The following is a 24,362-nucleotide window of genomic DNA, read 5'->3' on the forward strand; positions in this document are numbered from 1 at the left end:
TTTCTTCACTGCCTGCTGTACCTGCATGCTTACTTTCATTGACTGATGAACAAGGACCCCCTGATCCCATTGTACTTCCCCTTTTCCCCCCAACTTGACACCATTTTGATAATAACCTGCCTTCCTGTTTTTGCTACCAAAGTGGATAACCTCACATTTATCCACATTAAACTGAATCTGCCATGCATCTGCCCACTCACCCAACCTGTCCAACTCACCCTGCACCCTCCTCACTGTTCACTCTGCCACCCAGCTTTGTGTCATCTGCAAATGTGTTAATGTTACTTGTAATCCCTTCATCTAAATAATTAATTTATATTGTAAATAGTTGCGGTCCCAGCATCGAGCAGTGCGCCCCACTAGTCACTGCCTGCCATTCTGAAAGGGACCCGTTAATCCCTGCTCTTTGTTTCCTATCTGCCAACCAATTTTCTATCCATGTCAGCACTCTACCCCCAATACCATGTGCCCTAATTTGGCCCACTAATCTCCTATGTGGGACCTTAACAAATGCTTTCAGAAAGTCCAGGTACACTACATCCACTGGCTCTCTTTGTCCATTTTCCTTTATGATTGTCTCCTGCATCTTCCCCACCACCGATGTCAGGCTAACTAGTCTAAAATTCCCTGTTTTCTCTCCCGCTTTTCTTAAAAAGTGGGATAACATTAACAACCCTCCAATCCACAGGAACTGATCCTGAATCTATAGAACATTGGAAAATGAACACCAATGTGTCCACGATTTCTAGAGCCAATTCCTTAAGTACCCTGGGATGCAGACCATCAGGCCCTGGGGATGTATCAGCCTTCAGTCCCATCAATCTACCCAACACCATTTCCTGCCGAATGTGGGTTTCCTTCAGTTCCTCCGCCACACACACAGTTAATAGACATAGACAATAGGTGCAGGTACTGGTACATCAGGAAGATCGTTGTGTCCTCCTTAAGATGGATCCAAAGTACCTGTTCAACTCATCTGCCATTTCCTTGTTCCCCATAATAAATTCACCTTTTTCAGTCTTCAAGGGTCCAACTTTAGTCTTAACTGATTTTTTTTCTTCACATACCTAAAGAAACTTTTACTACCCTCATTTATATTCTTGGCTAGCTTACCTTCGTACATCATCTTTTCTCTCCGTATTGCCTTTTTAGTTATCTTCTGTTGCTCTTTAAAAGTTACCCAATCCTCTTAAGGGATGAGGGAGAGATTTGGCTTGTGATTGGATACTGGTTTCAACATTGTGAGTGTGCTCAAATCAACAGAGCCTTGGCACGTTGACGTCTACCAACCCGTCTAACTTTCCCCTCCCCAAACTGCAACATTAGTATCAAAATCTTCATATATCAAATACCTGTACATCTTTCTCCACATACAAGCTCAGGGCATAATTTACTGGAAAGTCAGTAATGTTGAACATAACAATAAAACTGATAGTTAATTACACTTTGCCCATCTCCTGACCCTCAATAAAATGTCATCCTTTTCTTCTCCCCTTCCAATATCTCCTTCAAGCTTGCTAGCAATATTGGTCTACCAATTCTGTAAAGTGGCCTGAGCCTTTTGCATTAAAATATGCTTTTAATATTCAATGTTTACTTTGTTGACAAATTGGAAAAATAAGTTAAATTCTTCTATTCCGCAAAGTGTAAACAACATAAGCTGCTGTTCTGTGATTTCAAATATTAAACAAAACATACCAACTGATCTCAAAAATTTAATATTTTTCAAATACAAGAATAGCTATTGTCAGTAACTTTATATGGAGTAATGGTTTCAGAAAGTTTAAGTATATTTCTAACTGTTCAAGTGCCTTTCTTAACTTAGCACTTTATGTGACGCAATAAACAATTTTACAGCAGTCCAGAACACCCCAAACCTATGCTACAATTATGTGCCTATACAAATATTGAAAGTTCAAGAATAAAAATCGATATCTCAGCATTATTTTTTTTTGTTATTTTGCTGCACAAGGTAACATAGTAGCTGATTTTTCAGCAAGATTCGTATTCCAATTTGGCCGAAACAACAATACACATTAGTTTGGTTGATGATTTCAATTAATTTGAAATGTCATGATGCATTTTGGAAGGGGCCCAGAAGAGAGACATTACAAGCTAATGATAAATTAATTGTAATAGCTATGCAGAACAGAAACCAAGTAGTTTACATTAATCAGATTTCAAAGCAAGTGTCTATGTCCATTAAAAAGAGCACATGAGATCATGGGAATGATAAAAGGGGAGGGGAGCAATGTATACAAATCAAACAACGTGCTCTCTCTCCTGCTCTCTCCCTCCCTCTCCCTCCCTCTCCCTCTCCCTCTCTCCCCCCCCCCCCCCCCCCTATATATATTGTTAGTTTAGGGTTCTGCTGTGTTATTGTACCAATTCTGGTCACCATACAGGGCATCGATGTCAAGACTTTGCAATGTGAGAGAGAATATCCATTATAAAATTAAATTGATGGGATATTCAGTTATGTGAAGAGCTTAGAAAACATGGATTTGTTTTCCTTAGTGAATCACATAGTAATACAGAAAATAAATTGTTCCCTCAATGATGCCTACACCATATACTAGGCGGCAAGGTCTGAAGAAGGGTCTCTACGCAAAACGTCACCCATTCCTTCTCTCCAGAGATGTTGCCTGTCCCGCTGAGTTACTCCAGCTTTTTGTGCATATCTTCCGTTTAAACCAACATCTGCAGTTCCTTCCTACACACGAAGAGGCAACTATTTCCTTCTCTAATATATCCCATTTTCATTACTTGACCACTGATCTTGTAATTAGAGGTTATGCAAGACTTTGAAAGAGCAAATGGTGAGACCATTTCCACCGACTTGAGGAACATATATCAGAAAAATAACAAAAAGAACCAAAGAGAAATTAAATGATTTTCTTTTTTTATGAAAGCAGTGGTGCTATCACTTAGAAAACACTGCCACACAAAGGCTGGATGCCCATCTCTGATAACTTCCAAAAGGGAATTGAATATACACTTAGAAGGGATACATTTTACAAGGCCAAATTGATCAAGTGGGCAGTAGGAAAAACTCCCCCCATCCACAAGCGCATGCCCATACTGTATGGGCCAAATAACCTCCTCCTAAATTGTAAGATTCTATGATGGTCTGAAGTAATCACCTGTGACTTTAATACCACAATATAGTCAGTTACGATCGCCAATATCTTTGTCCGCAATCATGTCAACTAATATACAGCTGAAGGTACACAAAATTGCTGGGGAAACTCAGCGGGTGCAGCAGCATCTATGGAGCGAGGGAAATAGGCGACGTTTCGGGCCGAAACCCTTCTTCAGACTTAGATCAATTTTATAATGGATATTCTCTCTCACATTGGAAAGTCTTGACATCGATGCCCTGTATGGTGACCAGAATTGGTACAATAACACAGCAGAACCCTAAACTAACAATATATATAAGGGGGGGGGGGGGGGGGGAGGGGGGGAGAGAGGGGGAGAGGGAGAGGGAGGGAGAGGGAGGGAGAGAGAGGGAGAGAGCAGGAGAGAGAGCACGTTGTTTGATTTGTATACATTGCTCCCCTCCCCTTTTATCATTCCCATGATCCCATGTGCTCTTTTTAATGGACATAGACACTTGCTTTGAAATCTGATTAATGTAAACTACTTGGTTTCTGTTCTGCATAGCTATTACAATTAATTTATCATTAGCTTGTAATGTCTCTCTTCTGGGCCCCTTCCAAAATGCATCATGACATTTCAAATTAATTGAAATCATCAACCAAACTAATATGTATTGTTGTTTCGGCCAAATTAGAATACGAATCTTGCTGAAAAATCAGCTACTATGTTACCTTGTGCAGCAAAATAACAAAAAAAATAATGCTGAGATATCGATTTTTATTCTTGAACTTTCAATATTTGTATAGGCACATAATTGTAGCATAGGTTTGGGGTGTTCTGGACTGCTGTAAAATTGTTTATTGCGTCACATAAAGTGCTAAGTTAATATACAGCTGACCCTGCATTACAGCCTATAGGAAAATGGAAATTTATCCTAACCTTCGGTCCACAATGTCCGTACCAAACATGATGCCAAGTTAAACTGATCTGCACTGCCTGCGTATGATCCATATTCTTCCATTCCCTGCGTATTCACGGCCTATCTAAAAGTCTCTTAAATACCACCACCGTATCTGCCTCCACCACCACTTCTGACAGTATGTTCTAGGCACACACCACTGTATACTAAAAACAAACTTGCCCCACGGATCTCCTTTAATCCTCGCCCCTCTCACCTTAAAGCTATGGTTTAGCCTCCGACGTTCCAGAGAAAACAATCCCAAGTCAGTCAATGTCTCCATATCGCTAATACCATTCTGGCAAACCTCTTCAGCACCCTCTCAATAGCCTCCACATCCTTCCTGTAATGGGGTGACCAAAACGAAATACAACACTCCAAATGCCGGCTAATTAAAACAGTTCTTAAGGAGGCTCCCGACACAAATATTGCCTGTTCATTCCCCAGATGCTGCCGGACCTGCTGAGTTCCTCTACCGCTTTAGGTTTTGCTCAAAGTCTTGGAAAGCTGCATCATAACTTCCTCACTCTTATATTGAATATCCCAACTGAAGAAGGCAAGCATAACATATGCCTTCTTTACCACTATTTATTTATGTTGACACCTTCAGGGCTACCATCACGAAAGGTGATTCTCATTTTATGGCCGTTGAGATTACCAAAATCCATCCTTACAGAATTCACAAATCAATACAAACATTTGAGGCACAGAATAAAATTTGCTCTTAGAATTTGTGTGGAAAAATGGTCAGTCAGAAGAATATTTGTGTTTTTCAAATCGCGTTTCTTGACTAATCACGTTTCTTCATTAAATGACTTTACAGAACCAAAAATTAGGCTTCTAGGAACACAACCCCACCCTGCCTCATAATGTAGGGGGTGCCTGCATCATGAACTGCAATGTGAAACTACAATGTAGCAGATTAAGACAGTTGAACATTCAATAGCTTCCATTTTTAAAACAAATTATTTTCTTAAAATGGTCATCGTTCACTATTTAGTAACTCTACATAGCAGGTACGGCAGTTCATTAAATATAAATAATTCCCAAGCACAAACCATCAAAAAAAGTAGTAATATAAACATCTAAGCGTGACAAGGACAATCTAAACTGGCAGTTCACCAGCTGAATTGTCACAAGATATTTGATTACATTAACTTTCACATCTGACAAATTCTTGAAAATCCTGGCACCACAACTGACATGATATTAAATCCCTTGCAATTAATAGCTGTCAAAATAATATATTTTATGAATTTAACATAGAAACATGACCAAGGGAAATAAGATTAGTGAAAAGAAGACAAAGGCAAATGAGCCATTATTGACTTAAGGAAACAAGGTGATTATACACATTGTCAGCATCAAAGGTGCCGAAGTCAGGACGATGGAGAGCTTCATGTTCCTCAGCTTAAACATCACTACTAATTTGTTCTGGACCGGCCACATTGAAGCTACAGCCAAGAAAGCATACCAATATTTCTATTTCATAAGACTAATGAAGTTTGGCTTGTCACTGACAACTCTTGCCAAATCTCTACAGAGGCACCAAAAAAAAGTATACTATTCAGATGCATCATAACTTAGCAACAGCTCTGCCCAAAATCAAAATAAATTGATGAGAGTTGTGGATTAGCCCAGTCCATCATTGAGCACAGCCTTACTATCCCCCTCCATCAACTATACCCACACCTCACACTACCTCAGGAAAGCAGCCAACATAACCAAGGCCATTTACACCATGATCATTTCCTCTTCTCCCCTCTGCCTTCCAGCAAAATATACCAAATTCATCATTACAACACAATGCTCTGCACTCAAGTATTATCATCTCTGCACTACCTTGTCATACTTGATTGTACACATGTACAGTACAATTTGACTGGAGAACATACAAAGTTTCCCACTGTATCTCAGCACACCTGACAATAATATACCAAGCAAATCCATGTCGTCAAATACTATTGAACTTTTGCAACTGTAAGGTGGGGAGCATCATGACCTGGTTTAGAAATTTGAACACTCAAGAGGCAAGGAGACTGCAGGGAATGGCAGACATTGACCAGTACATCATAGGTACTGGCCTCCCCACCAACAAAGGGATTTACAGGGAGCACTGCCTGCTGCCTCAAGAAAGCAACTAATATCAAAGACTTTCACCACCCTGGTCACTCTCTCCATTCACTACTACCATCAGGAAAGTGGTACAGGAACCCAGAGAACTATTAACTCAGGTTTAAGAAAAGCTTCTTCCCATCAGATCCTTAAATCATCCTGCACAACACCAACCACAATCCTATCAAGACATTGCGGACTTTGCACCACTCTGGTTACTCTCTGCACTTTGGTTTTTGGACTTTTATGGTCTTGTTTACTTCAAATAATTGATAATTTGTTGTATATTTATTTTATTTTGCTGTTGTGTACACAATGCCTGTAATCCAGCAAATAAAAATTGCATTGTGTACTTTCGTATCCGGTGCATACGACAAATAAACGAACTTATAAGTCTCTGGATTTATAAATTATGTTAATTTATTTCAAAACATCTCTTTAAACATTAATTAGAAAATCTAATCATCACAAGCTCAGTAGAACTGCAGTTCATTATTCCAATTCGTGAACACGTTAAAACGTTCCAACAATATTCTTTACCTTACATTACTTTAAAATGCTGGATTACTTTTTATTTTTGAAAGATATATGCTGACATTTATAATATTCTCCATTCAGCAAGATTAGTTGATAAACCCAAACAAAAACACAGAACTGTCGGGTTACACACAATGTAAACAACTTTCAAACCGAATAAAAATTTGATAAAAAAATATCTTATCCATCAACTGTATTTTTAAACTACACATTAAGAATATTCAAACATGTCGCAAAAATACCAAACAGACAAATGATCAGATGCATGAATGATCATACTGATCAATATTGTATCAGGGGATTAGTGGAATACCTAAATTAAAAGTACAAATATGTTCGATAAAATTTGTGTCAGCTAAACAAACCGCAAAATATAATTCTGTACTTTGAGCATTTGCAATCAACCTTTAAAAAAAATTACAAGAAACCTGCCTTTTAAAATAATAACCAAACATATTGGACACATATCTCATTTACCAGACCCACAGAAAGGTTGGGGATGTTCATAGTTATCTGCTTTGTTCATAAAAATAACATCACATTATGCAAGATTACTTAATAGAGATTTCAGAGATCTGGGTGTCCACATGCAAATACAGAAATTTAAAAGGGAGGCATGGAAAGTAATCAAAGCAGCAAAAATACATTTTGTTGGAAGGAGAGGGTTGAGAATGAAATGGCATTAAAAAGGCATGGATGACATGCTAATACTGTTTTTGGAAAACAAAATTGGACAACTGGATCCAGAAAGAGCTAGCAAACTGGACACAGAATTGCCTTCATGGTAGGAAACAGAAGTTGGGGATGAAAGAGTGGTATACCGTCTGGAGGCCTGTGACTTGTGGTGTGCCTCAGAAATCGAGGCTGGGCCCATTGCTGCATCATCTGCATTGATCCAGATATGTAAAAGGCATGGTTAAAAAGTTTTTAAGAAGGAACTGCAGATGCTGGAAAATTGAAGGTAGACAAAAATGCTGGAGAAACTCAGGTGCAGCAGCATCTATGGGGCGAGGGAAATAGGCAACGTTTCGGGCCGAAACCCTTCTTCAGACTGAAAAAGTTGCAGAAGGCACTTAAAAAGCTAGTATCATGGGCAGTGGTTATCAAGAATTGCTGCAAGATAATCAGGTGGGCAAGTGGTCTGAGGAATGGCTAATGGAGTTTAATTCGGGTGGGGCCTGGGGAGTGTTGTGAAGAAAAGGGATCTAGACATAGATGCACTTAGTCGTGTTGCAAATAGTTAGGGTAGTTACAAAAAAAAGGCTTTCCATCCATTCAACTCAGAGCTGAAGTTCCTCAAGCTTCAAACATTAATGCAAATAGGAATGCCCTTGATCTCAGTGGTTCGGATTGTTCTTGCATCAGCCTTCCTGCCATCCCCATCTTGATTAATAATTGAAATTAAGTTATGCACTTTATTGTGCATTTAATATGAAAACTAACAAGTCGCCAGCCAAATTACTTCAGATTCACCATCAAAATGAATTCACTGAACCAATTATATAGTTCCTTTTGAATCCGATATTTTTTTAAATATGGAGTTACACCTTTGTTCTTGACTTATCCCATGTTCTTTCTCATCAGTTCATACTTAATATACCCTGCACCCACTTGGCACTGCAAAATGTATTAAAACATGCTGTGGTACTGCAAATACATAAGCAAGTTCCACAAGTACTGATTCATCTGGCAGCATCTTCAGTTAACCAATGTTATCTACTTGGCTAATTAACTGGGAGACTGCCAGACAATGTGTTTATCATGTTATACTACTTATTTACCACTGTGAATGACAAATACTTGGTCGTCATACCCACACGGAGCAAGCACTGGATGCTGTGCTAAATATCAGGCTAATTATCACACAGTCAAATTATCAAATATACAATCAATCTCATTTATTTGTAGAACTGATTTGCTGAGGTAAATTATGCAATATATGCAATGCCAAGATGTCCACTAAAGTAAGGAGTTAAAAAAATGGTTGGGGCATTCTGGAAGATAAGGAACGGTTTTAACAAACTTAGTTCAAACATTATATATTTATCTACTAATCAATGTTTTATTGTCTAAATTGCATTTTTAAGGATTAATTCTTTTAAAGTAATTTTTGCGACTCTGATGGATGTTTAATGGCAAAGATAAGAGTTGTTTTTCTACGTCATAAATTGTCGCTTGGTACTGGATCCCACGCTGCTCAAATCCTGTCGTATCACTGCACAGCATCTAATCCAGATTTCAAGGTAACTGGCTTTGGTGTCATCCTCTTTCTCAGCATCAGACTGCTCAGAATTACTTTGGCTCGTCATTTTTGTTGCCAAGGAGTTTAAGGACAATAGCTTTGTCAGACATAGGTCATTTCGTTTTTTGTAAGACATCTTTCTGAAAGTTGGGACTTGTTAGTTTTTATACATGAAATGGGAATTGTTAGTTTTTATACATCATTTGCCACTTTTGTTTCTTGTCGCTTGTGAATTGTGATTAACCGTTGATGAGTTGAGCATAATTTTGTGTCTGTCATCAGCCACTGTATGTATGTCACATAACCTTTGTTCCTAGTCAATTACAATTAGCTTAACCATGTTTTTTTTTAATGTTTATTCATCCTTAATCGAATAATGTCTCTGCTCGAACCTCTCTATTCCCATAATTGTGTAGCCAAACACAGTTCCAAAGCCATATCTAAATTCACCACCAAGGATACCACCATTGGTAAATAAATAACAGGAAATGAACAGTCAGAGTACTGTCTGGAGATTGTTTATTCATTTGCTAGGAAGAACTATCACTCAAATACAAATGAATAGTTAAAATGGCCGAATCCCCAAATATCTGATCTTATTTTCAACAATTAACATCCTCATCAAATGAAGGATTCATTTTGCAACCACTAAATTTTGCAAGAGTAAAAGGGAGCCTGCTTGAAATATAAATATCCTAAGTGGTCTTTTCAAGGTGGATGTGGTGATGAAGTCTCTTCTTGTGGGAGAAGCGAGAACCAAGAGTCATCCGTTTAAAGCAGTGACACCGCAATTTTTGTTTTTCTGGGGACGTCATTCAAACTTTTTCTCAAAAAGTTTATGCAAAGCTGATTCTTAGAATATTTTTAGGGCAACAGTGCATGGATTCTTGATATGGGAGGAAGAAATTCTTAACCAGACTGGAATACAGAGTTACAATTATAACCACATGGGCCTTGATCTTACATGAGGGAACAAGTGGCCTTTCCTCATTCTTAATTCAAATGTATATGTTTGTATAAATCCAGTACAATAACACCATCATATATACGGAGAAAAGTCTTCACAAAAAAACTTAAAATTAACACAAGCCCTTACATTGTATCTAACATTTTTAACATTATATTTTGGACCACTGATAAATTGGTTGTTTCTAAGGACAATTAAGGTTGTATTCAACATTTACATTACATTAATAGATTATAGTGATGTCTGTTTTAACAAACCAAATATTGCGAAGAGATCATTTACTGCACAAAAGAAAAAGTTACACAATCACTACAATTACATTGCTAAGAACTGTTAAAAAGCAGAAAAGCCCAAAAAAGCAAAATGCTTTTTTTAGGTTTAACCAAAATGAAATTTAGGTTTAGCCAAAATGAAGCATTCTTCTTGATGAAATGCATCAACAGATTAAATAGTTGCCACCTGAATAGACAATAGGTGCAGGAGTAGGCCATTCAGCCCTTCGAGCCAGCACCGCCATTCAATGTGATCATGGCTGATTATCCCCAATCAGTACCCCGATCCTGCCTTCTCTCCATATCCCAACTCCGCTATCTTTAAGAGCCCTATCTAGCTCTCTCTTGAAAGTATCCAGAGAACCTGCCTCAACCGCCCTCTGAGGCAGAGAATTCCACAGACTCACAACTCTCTGTGAGAAAAAGTGTTTCCTCTTCTCCGTTCTAAATGGCTTACCCCTTATTCTTAAACTGTTGGCCATCCATTATGATGCAGTTTTACTCAAGGGTAAGCTGGGTGGATGAGCAGTCCTCTCCCAGCAAGAAAGAAAAAACACAATACACAACAGAAATTCAACATAAAACATCCACCACAATGGGACCAGCACTTCCCGCTGTGATGGAAGGTACAAAAGTTCAGTCAGTATTCCTCGTTCTGTGGACCCATGGTCAGGGCCCTGAACCCTCCGCAGTCGCTACTATGGAAAGAACCCTCTGCAGTCTCCGCTACGCAGCCGCTAAAGAAATTACAAGAAATATTGTGGAGAATTTGTGGAGATAATTCTAAAATTATCAAATTTACAAAGACTGTAAGAGGCACCACCAATCATAGTCACTGAGCCCCAAACCTGCCGACAATATTGGAGGAAGGAGGATGTTGCTTCATGCATAAAATGGCATTTGAAAACAACATTATGTAATGGCTAGCACATAATTTACATTTTGATCATATTAACAAGCTGTAGGACATGAAGCAATTGGACTTACTGATGTACTGGAGAATGAACTGACGTTTACATAACTGAAGTTCTTTGTGGCCAATTATGAACTGAATTTAGCCAATATTGCATAATAGGACAAATAAAAAACAAGGAGTGAATGAAATAGGATTCAAATCAGGGCTTGTTCAAGGGATTTAAGTGTGGCTTTGTACTACTGCACAAAGAAAAGCTCAGTGGTACTTTATTGTCACATGTATCTAAGTGCAGCAAATTTATTTTTTGCATGCAGTACAAGAGTGTTTAAAATGTTATTTTTAAGGAGGATATAATCAAATTTAAGGAAACACTGTATACAGGAAGTAATTTGGAAGTAAAATTCATGAAAAATGTATTTGAAGTAGTCAGCACATCTTTTGGATTGGACCACAATTTTGGGAAACAACCGTTACAAATTTAAGTTATTCTCCTTACAATGCATTAACGTCTTCTAAACTTTCGTGCGACTACAATTTTTCTGTTGGTCGTCCACGTACATGCGACTATTTTCAATGGGTAATTGTTTTATCGGTTGATGCAGTTTATCAAAGGAAATGTTTCATTCTGAGGAAATCGTAAAATATGATTTAAATATCATTAAATCTGAAGAATCTCACTCAATTCATCGCAACCCATCATCTATTCACGGCAACCAAATAAACTTAACAATTCAACCTGCTTCTCAAGTGAATATTTGAACAAATGAAATGCTATCAAAGAGGATCAACTTTGAGTTTGTTTCCATATCATTTTAACTCTCCATCCCATTTGCACACCAAAATAGCTCTGCCTTCTCCAAGTTGAGCTGAAAGGCCTGTTTCTGTGATGTATGATCTTATGGACCTCTCATGCTTATGCAGAGAAAGCTCAATGTTTACAAAACAACTACACACTAAAAATTATAATTCTGAACGGAATGATTTTTTTGACACATCACGTTAATTGCACATATTAGACAACCTGCAAGATAATCCTCCCTTCCAGTCTGCAGCCTTAAGCAAATGAGAAATTATTGCAATGTTGTGATTTCCAGCTGCTTCAAACAAATTAGTGTGATATGGAATGCTGTTTTTCCAAGGAAACTAGGATGAAGGATACGGAACTTGGAACAATCAATAGATGTCTTGAGGACAATCCTTATTACTGTTGATAAAGTACTGAACGTCCCATGAAGGTAGATAAATCTCCTGGGCCTGATCAGATATATAGGAGGGGGGGGGGGGGTCTGAAGAAGGGTTTCGGCCCGAAACGTTGCCCATTTCCTTCGCTCCATAGATGCTGCCGGACCCGCTGAGTTTCTCCAGCAATTTTGTCTACCTCAGATATATAGGATCCTGTGGGAAGCTTTAGAAGAAATTGCAAGCGCCCATACTGAGCTCCATGAATCATCGTTTGACACAGATGAGGTGCTGGATGACTGGAAGGAGGCTAGTGTTATTTTTCACCCAGAGAGTTGTGAATTTGTGGAATTCCCTGCCAGAGGGCAGTGGAGGCCAAGTCACTGGATGGATTTAAGAGAGAGTTAGATAGAGCTCTAGTGGCTAGTGGAATCAAGGGATATGGGGAGAATGCAGGCACGGGTTATTGATTGGGGACGATCAGCCATGATCACAATGAATGGCGGTGCTGGCTCGAAGGGCCGAATGGCCTCCGCCTGCACCTATTTTCTATGTTTCTATATTATGTAATTGAGTAGGGCTGCAAGGAAAAGCCTGGGAACTACAGGGCAGTAAGCTTGACATCTGTGGTAGGCAAGTTCCTGGAGATGGTTCTGAAAGGATAAAATATACATGCATTTAAATAAACAGGAGCTGATTAGGGATAGTTAGCATGGTTTGTACACGGGAGATTATGTCGTACAAATTTGATTGAAGAGGTAACGGTTAACGAGGGCAAAGCCGTCAGCGTTGTCTATATCGATTTCAGCAAGGTCTTTGATTAGGTTCCGCATGTTAGGCTGCTCTGGAAGGTAGATCACAGGGGATCCAGGGAGAGCTAGCTAACTGGATACAGAATGGGCTTTATGAAAGAAAGAGAGGGTGAGGATGGAAGGCAGTTTTTCAGACTGGAGGCCTGTGGTGGTGTGCCTGTTTGCGATTTATATCAACGATTTGGATGGGAACGTACAAGGCATGATTAGTAATTATGCAGATGACAATAAAGTGGGTAGTATCGTAGATAGTAAAGATGGTTAGCAAAAATGACAGCAGGCACCTGATGAGCTGGGCGAGAGGGCTGAGAAATTGCTAATGGAGTTTAATGCAGATAAGTACAAGATGTTGCATTTTGGGAAGTCAAATCAGGATAGGACCTTCACAGTGAATGGCAGGGAGTGTTGTAGAGCAGCGAGATCTAGGAGTACAGGTACACAGCTCCCCGAAAGTGAACTATGTACTGTGTGTATTTTGGCAATGGTAGATAGGGTGGTCAAGAAGGCCTTTGGTACATTGGCCTTCATCAGTCAGGATATTGAGTACAGAAGTTAGGACATTATGTTACAATTGCACAATATGTCAGTGAGGCCACACAGAGTATTAGGCAACTTTTTCCCATGGAGGATGGTAGACATCTGGAATGAGCTGCCAGATGAAGAAGTTAAAGGCAGGTACAATAACAGTATTTAAAAGACACTTGGACAGGTACATAGATAGGAAACGGTTAGAGGGATATGGGCTAATTGCAGGCAAACGGGTCTAGCTTAGATGGGGCATCTTATTAGGCATGGACGAGTTGAGCCAGAGGGCCCATTTCCATGCTGTATGACTCCATGACTAAATCAGATATTTAATTATTGCTTCATATCACTCTCCGTCCCGAGTGATTGCTAATACCGAAGATGATTAAATATGCTTCAAGGCTTAATGGTTTCTGGGTACAATAAACTGTATAATCGTTACAAAGATGTTACACAGTTTAAACAGATCAATGCTTTTTACCTAAAGGCAACAACATTTCTGATGAAAAAAAGTTAAGCATTCATACGCAGAAATAGTATTTTAGTCCATTGTGAGTTCATTCAGCTTGATAACAATAGAACCTCAAGTCAGAAGTCAAAGTTCAAGGTGACAACAGAATACGGGATCTAAGCCAGCGGTTTAGCAGTGAACGCTATTGAAGTACTACTGTATTGACCGAGGATAATGCCTTAGAAGCACAGCGGGGCAGGCAACGCCCCTGGATCCAGATTATCCAGAGATCATGCCTGTCCTGCTGAGTTACTCCAGCATTTTGTGTCTATCTTCAGTGCAAACCAGCATCTGCAGTTCCTTCCTACACACATGCCTTATAAGTAGTTGTGTTGTTTTAACTGTAATTAAAAAATAGAAGTGAACATAAGTTAAATCAAGATTTTCAGTGTTTAGTCCAATATTCCTTGCCCAACCATCAACAAAAACATACAAACTGGTTATTCATATCATAACTATTTGCAATAATTTATCCTATTAAATTGAGGAGCAGCAGGCAAAACTATATTTTCCAGTAGTTTAGGTACCAATCTAACTTTGACAATCTTTCCAAACAAGTTTCCAGCTACTTATTAATTAGCATCATTCACATGCAGTTAAGCAATTTGCACTCTATTGGCTCTTCCAAACACATCCTGATTTGTCTCACATAGTGCATCATCGAAATTTAGTTAACCCCAAATTATGTTCTTGTCTTCTATTTTGTAATGAAGACTCATTCACTTTCAACCTTATCCTTCATAATTTACATTGCCTCCAAGCAATGCCTCCATTTTAAAATCCATATCAAATGTTTTGACAGAGATTCTATCCGATTTGCTTCAACTCTAGCTCAGGAACAATCTCCAGTTCTACATCCTCAAATACCCACCATAAAGAACTTTGGCTCCATACACATCCCTGAAAAGTCAAGTTCTCCTACTGAATTTTTGGATATACTGCATTTCCTTATGACACCAAGGCCCAGCGTTACAAAAATTCCTTTCTGAAACAGTCTTTCCATTCTCTGGTTCACTTTAAAAATTACCTCTAGTCCAGCTTTTGTTTCATTTTTTTCTTTGTGCCACTAATTGTCAAATTTTGTTTGATGAGCACTCTGATAAAATGACTGGTGTTGTCATCTTTTGAACCAACACACTCAGAGGCTGAAATACTGGTTAACATAAAATTATTTTTTAATCAAGAGAAACTCATTCCATTGGAGCCTCTCACAACAATAAATAATTAACTACTATTTCAATGGCTATAATCATCTACAAGCTTTGAGACTTAGCATATAGACAAGTAACTTTGCAGAAATACACATTACAATGAGAGGCATATGTATGCAAAGAAGCTTCTAAATATTCAAAAACCTTTTGCTGGGACAAAGTGAATCATATCGATGATCTAGACACTTCCAACGGCAGAGAACGCAGATGCCCAAAATTAGTGTTGTGAGGGTAACTCGCAAGTACCACAAATACTCCAATTATTGCTAGATTGACAAGTAAGCATGTCCTCTTGCTAGATGTGCCAAAATATGTCTGGCATGGAAGCTTCCTTCATCTCTATCACAATGGTGAGAAATAACTTAAGCTGAAGATGAGACACAAGGTACTGCAGATGCTGGTTTACAAAAATAAGTTCTGGAGTAGCTCAATGGGGGTTCGGACAACATCTCTGGAAGTCATGTCGCCTATCCATGTCTTCTACAGATGCTGCCTGACCGACTGAGTTGCTGCAGCAATTGCGGGTTTTTTTAAGTTCATGATTTCTGGTTTGATGTCGACCATTTAACATGTTCCACTTTCTTACATTAGGGTGATAACGAGAACGAGTTATGGTCATGTGAGCAGACAGCCGGTCCATTTGTAATGCTGTCCTTTTAATTTCAAACCGATTACTACTTTCAATGTACACTAGAACAGATATTCCAGGGAGTTGTTCTTGTTTCAATTAATGCTACTATTTCCCCATAATTTTATAACCAGGAAAGATATTCCTATTTTTAATAAGGGTCTGAAGAAGGGTAATGACCCGAAACGTCACCTATTCCTTCGCTCTATAGATGCTGCCTCACCCGCTGAGTTTCTCCAGCATTTTTGTCTATCTCCTATTTTTAAAAAGATGTTACCCTATTTAAATACAAGTTGATGCTGCGTTCGATTAGTTATACTAGTCCTCAATGCAATATTTTATCTAAAATGCAGTTATCAGTTAAACGTAGATGTTAGTGCAAGCTTTCCACGGCACATAGAATTGTTATCATCAATTGCTATCTGGTTTCAAGGACAGGAAACAACCTGCCTCATTTACAGCATATTGGGACTGCGATGATTACAATTTTGAGTCTGCTTTACAGTGTAAATACAGTAATTATTTTTACAATAATGCTAAAAGTTTTTGCAAAAATAAGCTAAGCAATTTGCCACAATTTTCAACTCATGTCAAATCTATTCCTCGCTATAAATTAATGAGTTATTTTACAAATTCTGAACTTGAATCCATCTCTTCATCTGCTTGCACAGAATGTTTTCATAAACTGGCTCATCGATTACAAAGAACAATGAAGTGAACATTACATCAACAAATTAAAAATTAAACTCTAACACTTTAAAAATGAAGCATCAACAAGTTATCACTCAAACAATGCAGAAAACCTCCGAAAAAAATACCAAATCAGGTGAACCAATACTGATGAAATTCTACCTCATGAATACAATCTCATGAATTTTTACAAAATCAAAAGCAGCAATTCAAACTGCAGCATGGAGCATAAAAGCACAGTGATTCAGTTATTAGACCAGTAATCCGGAGGCCTGGTTAATCATCTGGAGACTTTTCAATCCCAACATAGTAGCTATGGAATTTTAATTTAATGAATTAAATAATTGAAACAAAAAGACAGTATAATTACTAGTGGCCATAGAGTATTCTGACTCTTGTAACCCCATTTGGTGCATTAATGTTCTTTAGGGTAAGAAATGTACACAGACTGTGGCCCTTATATATTTCTTAACCGTCTTCTAAAATGACCTCTCAAACCATTTAAAGAGAAATCAGGGCTGAGCAAAATGTGCTCAGGAATTGCCAAAATGTGCCGTTCCAAACACTTCTCTGGAATGGATATCAGAATTTAATAGTCACATCTTTGTGAAAAATATTGTAACAGGCTAAAAGAAAATACATGCTGAGTGAGGGAAAGAAAGTTTAAAGTTTGGTTGGAGATAGATAGATCTTAAAAGGTTTTTTATTAAATGAGGTCACGGGCACAGAGTTCTGAAGTTTAGGCAAAACCATAGCAGCTGAAAGCTCAATCATCGTGGACAAATGGAAATGGGATACACATAAAGCCAGGTGTCAAATGAATGTATCTTATAAGAGCTAAATGAAAAAAGGGAATATATGGAAGAAATAATTTAAAGTGAGACAGGGTGATCAATAAATAAATGTTAACCGAACACATCATCCAGCAACATGTCTATAACATATTTATCTCAAATGACAAGATTAAAACTCACTGCAGCCACGAGTTATCCAATCAATACCATTCATGTTGATATGTTTATTTTATTCCAGAGCAAGCCTCATAATTCCATTAAATGTAATTGCTTATGCATAAAATCTAAGCAATGAGATAAAAAATGATTAAACCTTAAATCCTGATTACTAGCCTCGACCCAAGGCTCTCATCGAGAGAGGCCATACAGAGTACTGTTTAAACAGAATGCAAAAAAATTGGTGAACGAGAGAATTCAGTGCAGTAGGCGAAAGGAGGCAGTGACACAGAGCAACCTACCATGCAGTTTGGGAACTGCTCTGCCCAGGATAAGAAGGCTCTGCAGAGAGTAGTGCATTCGGCCGAACGCACTATGGGAACTACACTCGCCCCCCCCTGCAGGAACTATACATCAGAAGGTGCAACTCCAGAGCCAAAAAGATCATGGGAGACCCCTTCCACCCCAGCAACGGACTGTTCCAGCTGCTAGTCAGGCAAACGCCTCCGTTGCCATGCTGTGCGAACGGAGAGGATGAGAAGGAGTTTCTTCTGAGGCCATTAGGACTGTAAACTCCTATCTCTCCAGGGACTAACTTTACTGTACCATTTTACTGTTGCATTTTACTGTTGCATGGTGTCTTTTTAAAATTGTTGATTTTTTCTTTTTTCTTCCCTCCCTCCCACAAATATGTAATATGTGAATATGTGATTCTGTTCCATTCTGTTTGTAGTTTGTTTGTTTGTTTTTTGCACAATTAGCGAGCATTGCCACTTGTCATTTCGCTGCACATCTCGTATGTGTATGTGACAAATAAACTTGACTTGACCAACATTGGGCAGAGGTCATAATTCTTCCACATTTGCGCCTGATGGGCAAGTATCACAGCATTTTTCTTTCTTGCTAAAACAGTAAGAACTGGGCACATAATGCTGAAATCCTCCAACAGTAAAATACATCACTAAATACTGCAGAAGGTGATACTTTTTTGGGGAGTCCAAATAGGCCAATTCTGATGTTCCTAATTGACGATGCAGCACAAAGTAGGGGTAGCAAGGACAGAGCTACAATGTTGGGCATTTTAATGGTTAGGGGGAAGGCAGACATTTCTGTGGACAAAGGCATGAGTCTTTGCAAATTTGTTTCTTTCCACCACCTGAGTCAAGAACGTCACAGAGCAGCTTCAGGGCAGTCGGGGGATTAAAAAGTCAATTATTACAAAGAGCATATATGGAGAAGAGAATGTTATCTCTTAGAAAAGAAAGTAAAGAGTTGCCAGTGCCATTGTGAATGGGTTTAACCCAACTAAGTAAGTTGAACAAAGGCTGAAAAAAAAAAAGAACATGTAGTTTGGAAGAACATAATTGTTTACATTTTAAATGCAAGAGTCTTAGTAACAAAGATGATGAAGTTAGATTGTGGAAGCAATCCATATGAGACAAGGAATGATACTGGGTGTGGGGAATTAGCATTTTGAGGTGATAATTCAGTTCAATTTAGTTATGAAAAAGAATAAAGGCAGAAGCGAGAATGTTCTAAAATGAGGCATGGCTGAGAGGAATATTAAAATGTGCAGAATGAAACTTAAAAAATAAATGCTGAAGAAAGAAAGGGCATATATTGCCACACTAGCTGTGTATCAAAGAAAAACCCAGCATATGTTATACATGTACATAGGGAAGGATAACAATGACAAAGGAAATTGGAAACCCAAAACTGTAATACAAGGTTCAATTAAGATGATGTGTATGTAATTTTACATGAATACTTCGCAGCTGTCTCAGTGTCAGACTGGAATGATAACGACACAGATGGAAGATGTTTCTTCTTAGTTTATCTTTTTAAATAATTAAAACGGTACGTGCACCTTTAAAAGTGGATAAATCACCTGGTCTGAATAAAATGTTTTCCAAGGAAATAGAATAAACCACCTATAAATTTACAGACATTTGGAATTTAGCTGATATGCCAAATATTGCTGTGGGAAACCCACTGGACAAATATTCTAGGGGCATAAATTATCATTTATAGACAACGAAGTAGATTGAACAAGGCAACATGGATTTGTTAAGGTCATATCTAACTAACATGATCAAACGTGGAAGTGCAAGCAATGAGGTTTGAAGAGTGTGGTATATTAGGAGCTGTATATGTAGATTTTAGCCAGACATTTGATGAGATCTGACAAGGTAGTTCTTAAGTGTCACCAACCTGAAAGTTTAATTCTTTCTTTACAGGTTCTGCCACACCTGCTGGGTATTTTCATGTCACAGATTAATCAGCAAGGTATAACCTCTTGGAATCAAAGGGAAAGTTCGATTAAAATTGATCGAGTGCAATAAAGCAAAGTAGTGGTGAACACTAATTTCAGTGAATTTGCAACTCTGCAGAACCCTACTTTCTGCAGTTGAATTCTGCAGTGTTTAGTGCTTTTAAATACGGGGAACATGATTCGGCTGGTTGACAGTGTGATTGAAAGTGCCCAAGAAAATGTGAGGCAGCAAAATGTGCCCATGTGGACACAAAACTTGGCAAATGGAATTTGGTGTAAAATACAGAGCATTAGGGTCAGAACAGTATAAAACACTAATTATGCTCATGGTTCAGGTTCTGTGTACTATTCTAGTCACCAGACTGCAGAAAGGCTGCCAAAGCACAAGGGAGGTGTTAACAAAACTTTTGACGATTTTGCCAATGTAAGAGAGTGCTGCGGCTCTGATTATTTTCTTTGAAACAATTGAGACTAAAAGGCGATTTAATGGAAGATAAAACATGGGAATACAGTCTGTTAATTTGTGGGGAAATGGAGGGGGAGAAATTTCACCCAAGAAGAGTGGAGGTCTAGAAACAATACCCAAAAAGACAGAGACACCTTAAAGAACAGCAGGATAAGCACAATGAGAATGAAGTACAAACAACACCGCTGCGCCATTTTCAGCTGACATGTTACAATTGGACAAACAGTCTTCTCCTGAACAATTTCTGCACTAATGATCACAAAACAAAATATCTTCGTACAAAAGATATTTCAATTACTTGGTTCATCAGTTTCAAAGCCCAAGTATTAATCAAATGAATCTTATGTACATAAATATGTAATTTATCATATTTAAGTAAAGAAGCAAGGATTTTCTAAAAAATAGTGACTAATACCTTCCAACCCTTCCATTCGCCTTTTCTTCAAACTAATTTGATCCTAAATGTTCAAAAAGACCTACATTTTGCTCTACAATGTTAGCTGAACATATCTAACGTGAAATTTAGACAACACGCTGTGTACATCACAGCAGGAGAAAAAACTGTTAACACAGAAGTTAAAGCAATTGCCACAAGTAGGCAATGTGATTTTGGAAACTGAATACGTTTTCACAATCATAATGGATGGGTTTTGCAACAAATTGCAAGAGTTCTGTGCAAATTGCCTGGATTCCTTTAAACAATACGTTTTCGTGCTCATGAACTGTCAGAAAAGTTCGATTTCGTTTACTTCTATACTTTTAAATAAACTTAATGGAATCTTTAATACCGTCGATCTTAATAACAATACGCTTTTGGAAAACATAATAAACTGTTGTCACTCAAAACAGTATTTCCTGAGCAAGATGATCCACAAAAGCGTTAATGATTCCCATACACGGCCGAGTAATTAAAGTGCAACCATATCCTGCAGCTTTCTATCACCAAACATGTTTGCAAGACAAATGGGCTAACAGGAACTCCTGACGATGAACTTGAGACAACACGGCCTAATTGCTGTTGTTTATGAGATGTTTACAAACACCGCGCCAACATTTAAACTGCTTTCAAACTGAAAAAACAGATCTTTCAAACAAAACATTGACTTGTGCAAAACGTTACCTGCTCTCTCGATATGCAAGGCAGAGACGTCCTCCGGGGCATCTTGCTACCACCGTAATAGTTGGTTGATGTTTCTCCCAAAGAGGCACAGCTCGACCTCCTGCGGGGTTTGATCACCGGTATCTTTTCTTCTGGGGCAGTCCTGCGACGGGTTTCCCGAGGAAACAAGTGATCGAAGTAGACGGCCACCACGGCGCCCAGCATGCCGACGCCACAGGCCAAGAGAGGTCGCAGGGCAGCAGGCAGGGCGAGCAGGCTGGTGATGGAGGCCAGGCGAACCACGCTGGAGAAGAGCAGGATCAGGACGCTCTGCTTCACTTTCAGAGTGGAGAGTAGTGTCAACAATCCCACGCAGCCCAGCACGGCGGCCGGGGCCAGCAACCTGCAGAGAAGCAGCCGCTCCTCGCCCAGCACCACCTGCACCACCACAAAGTCCCCGAGGTAGCAACATGGTGGCAGTGCCAGCAGCCACGCCGTGCTGCTGTCCCTCCGGCTCTTCCTCAGGTAGAACGTGAGCCAGAAGAAGGCGCAGCAGATGCTGAAGAGCGGGCTGAGCGAATGGAAGGCGGCGGCACAGGCCGCCTGCAGGCTGTGCAGCGACGACCATACGAGCTGGGAGTCGGGGCAGCGGCGGGCCAGCACAGAGAGTAACATCAGCGCCAGGGCCCCGCCGCCGCCGCCCAGCCCCAGCCCCAGCCAGCCGCAGCGGCAGCCGGCTGCCGGCAACCCGCGACGCGCCAAGCCCAGGCGCTGCCAGCTGCACCAGCGGCACACCGACAGCCCGCCGTCCGGCCGCAGCGGGCTCACGCAGCTCTTCACGTAGCCGTTGCGGCCGCTCTCCTCCGGCCTCTTGCCCGCCGCTGACTCCCCCTCCTCCCTCATCGCCATGTTGGAGGGATCTCGTCGCCTATTGCGCACTCGGGTGTCTTCCACCTCCCCCTCCCTCCCTCCCTCCCTCCCTGTCACTGAGAGTGTGGAAGGGCCCCGCCTCCTCCTCCTCCTCCTCGCTGCTGCCGCCCCCACTCCCTCCCACCCTGCCTGCCTGCCTGCCTCTCTGGGCCGGGCGGTGTGAGGGGGGGGGGGGGGGGGGTAACGCAGACACTCGCTCGCTGTCTGGGGCTCGGGGCACGCGCGTCCACACACACACCTCGCGCTCCGTGGATCCCCCTCCCCGCGCGCCCCCAACCGCCACTCCACGCGTGCGTCAGCTGCTCCCGCCCAACCGCCACTCGACGAGAGAGAGCGCGCCCGGCTTCCCTTCCCTCTCTCCCACCCTCCGGCCCGCGAGATGGCGCACCAGCCCACCCACCCCCCAACCCACTCAATCACGCCCCGCCAGAGCGCGCGCCCGACTCACTCCCGCCAGACGGGCGTGCGCGCGCCCCGCTTACCTAGCGCCCCGACACCTGCGCGCGCCCCACATCACCCCCTCCCCCTCCCACAATGACAAACGAGCGCGTGCCCATCAAACCCCCGCCCCGCGAGAGCGCGCCCACCACTCGCTCCGGCCGGGCGCGTGCCCGCGCCGAGGGCTCGGACCCCGCGGCCACCCGTGGCGAGAGGCAGCTGGAGCTCCATCCTTTGCGGCCGGTTTGAAATGTTTCTCTCGTTGAAATAAAGCTGCAAACGCTCTGTGCCTGGTGAGAGATTCTTCCCCAGGCTCTGTCGATCTGACAGGACCAGACAAATATCTTCTGAGCAAAGCATCGAGTGGTGGAGCAACTGAGTGGGCGAGCAGCGTCTATGGAGGGAGGGAATGACCCGAGGCTTTCCATGGCCATTTGCTCCACAGATGCACACTTGTATAGGTACATGGATAGGAAAAGTTTAGAGGGATATGGGCCAAACGCGGGTAGGTGGGACTAGTTTATTTGGGGGATTTTGATCGTTAGGGGATGTTGGTCGGCATAGGCAAGTTGGGCCGAAAGGCCTGTTTCCCGCAGACTTCCTCCAGCACTTTATTTTTTATTGCTCCAGTTTCTAGCATCTACAGTTCCCAAATGCATCGTCTGAATTTCATTTGGAAGTAGTCGAATGTCAATTATGCGTTTGCTTTTAAAAAAAGAAAGAAAAACAGCTCTATGAGTCTTTTTTTAATGACGAGAACGAACTAACCTTCATTTATATAATCACCTTTTACATCTGGTGAAATTTCAGTGCGTGTCACGGCTTTTGAAATGTTGTCATTGGGTAGCGGCCAATTTACCCACAGCAAGCACCTTCAATCAGCGACGATAGACGTGACCTGGTAATCTGCGTTGAACACTTCGCAAGGTCGGGAATAATGCCATGGAATATTTTAACTTCATCTGCCAAAGCATCTTACAGTCAATGCCCCCGATGTATTGTGGTGGGTAATGTCAAATGAAGAGTAACATGCTTTACAAACGTTTTAACCACGCCTTCGCGATTTCTGAATGTTGCAAAGAGCAATGAATGTAAACCCAGAAGAAATGTAATAGATCGCAAAGTGGATGGGTCCGCGCCCGTTTCCTGGAGAATGTTTATTGTTGATTGCTGCCTCTAATTGTAAAACTTGTCAGGGAAAAATGACAACAATGTTCTAATGAATGAAAAATATCTTACTTTATTGTTCGATGGTTTTTAAACAGTGTTGTTATTATTAATAACAACATACTGTTTTTTTATTTTAAATTAACTCAACAGCACGTATTGTAAAAATAATAAAAGTCGTGTCACAGATGAAAAAATAAACATTTAAAAAGAATTAAAGGAAAGGTCTGCCGTTGTCAATTGCAGGATTGAGTTTGCAGAAAGCTGCCAATAGCTTGCGTCAACGATTTGATCATGACAGGCCTCTGAATCGCTGTGTAAAGTGCTGCACGCTGCCATAACGATCGATCGCAGAGTGGTTGTCAAACCTACAGT

General features: G+C 40.5%; 1 protein-coding gene across 2 annotated transcripts in view; it reads right to left on the bottom strand.

The window, feature by feature from the left end:
- The window catches only part of pde3b (phosphodiesterase 3B), a 138,729-nt gene extending 116,243 nt beyond the window's left edge, over positions 1–22,486 (bottom strand). Inside the window, exon 1 of one of the 2 annotated variants that reach the window (XM_033038502.1) lies at positions 21,474–22,486. In XM_033038502.1, coding sequence (XP_032894393.1) covers positions 21,474–22,361 — 888 coding nt within the window. In that variant the 5' untranslated portion in view covers positions 22,362–22,486. The remainder of the gene's footprint in view (positions 1–21,473) is intronic. The other variant, XM_033038501.1, reaches the window with a different exon arrangement.
- Positions 22,487–24,362: the final 1,876 nt, after the last annotated feature.

The sequence above is a fragment of the Amblyraja radiata genome, chromosome 20, assembly GCF_010909765.2.
Source record: "Amblyraja radiata isolate CabotCenter1 chromosome 20, sAmbRad1.1.pri, whole genome shotgun sequence".
Taxonomy (NCBI): domain Eukaryota; kingdom Metazoa; phylum Chordata; class Chondrichthyes; order Rajiformes; family Rajidae; genus Amblyraja; species Amblyraja radiata.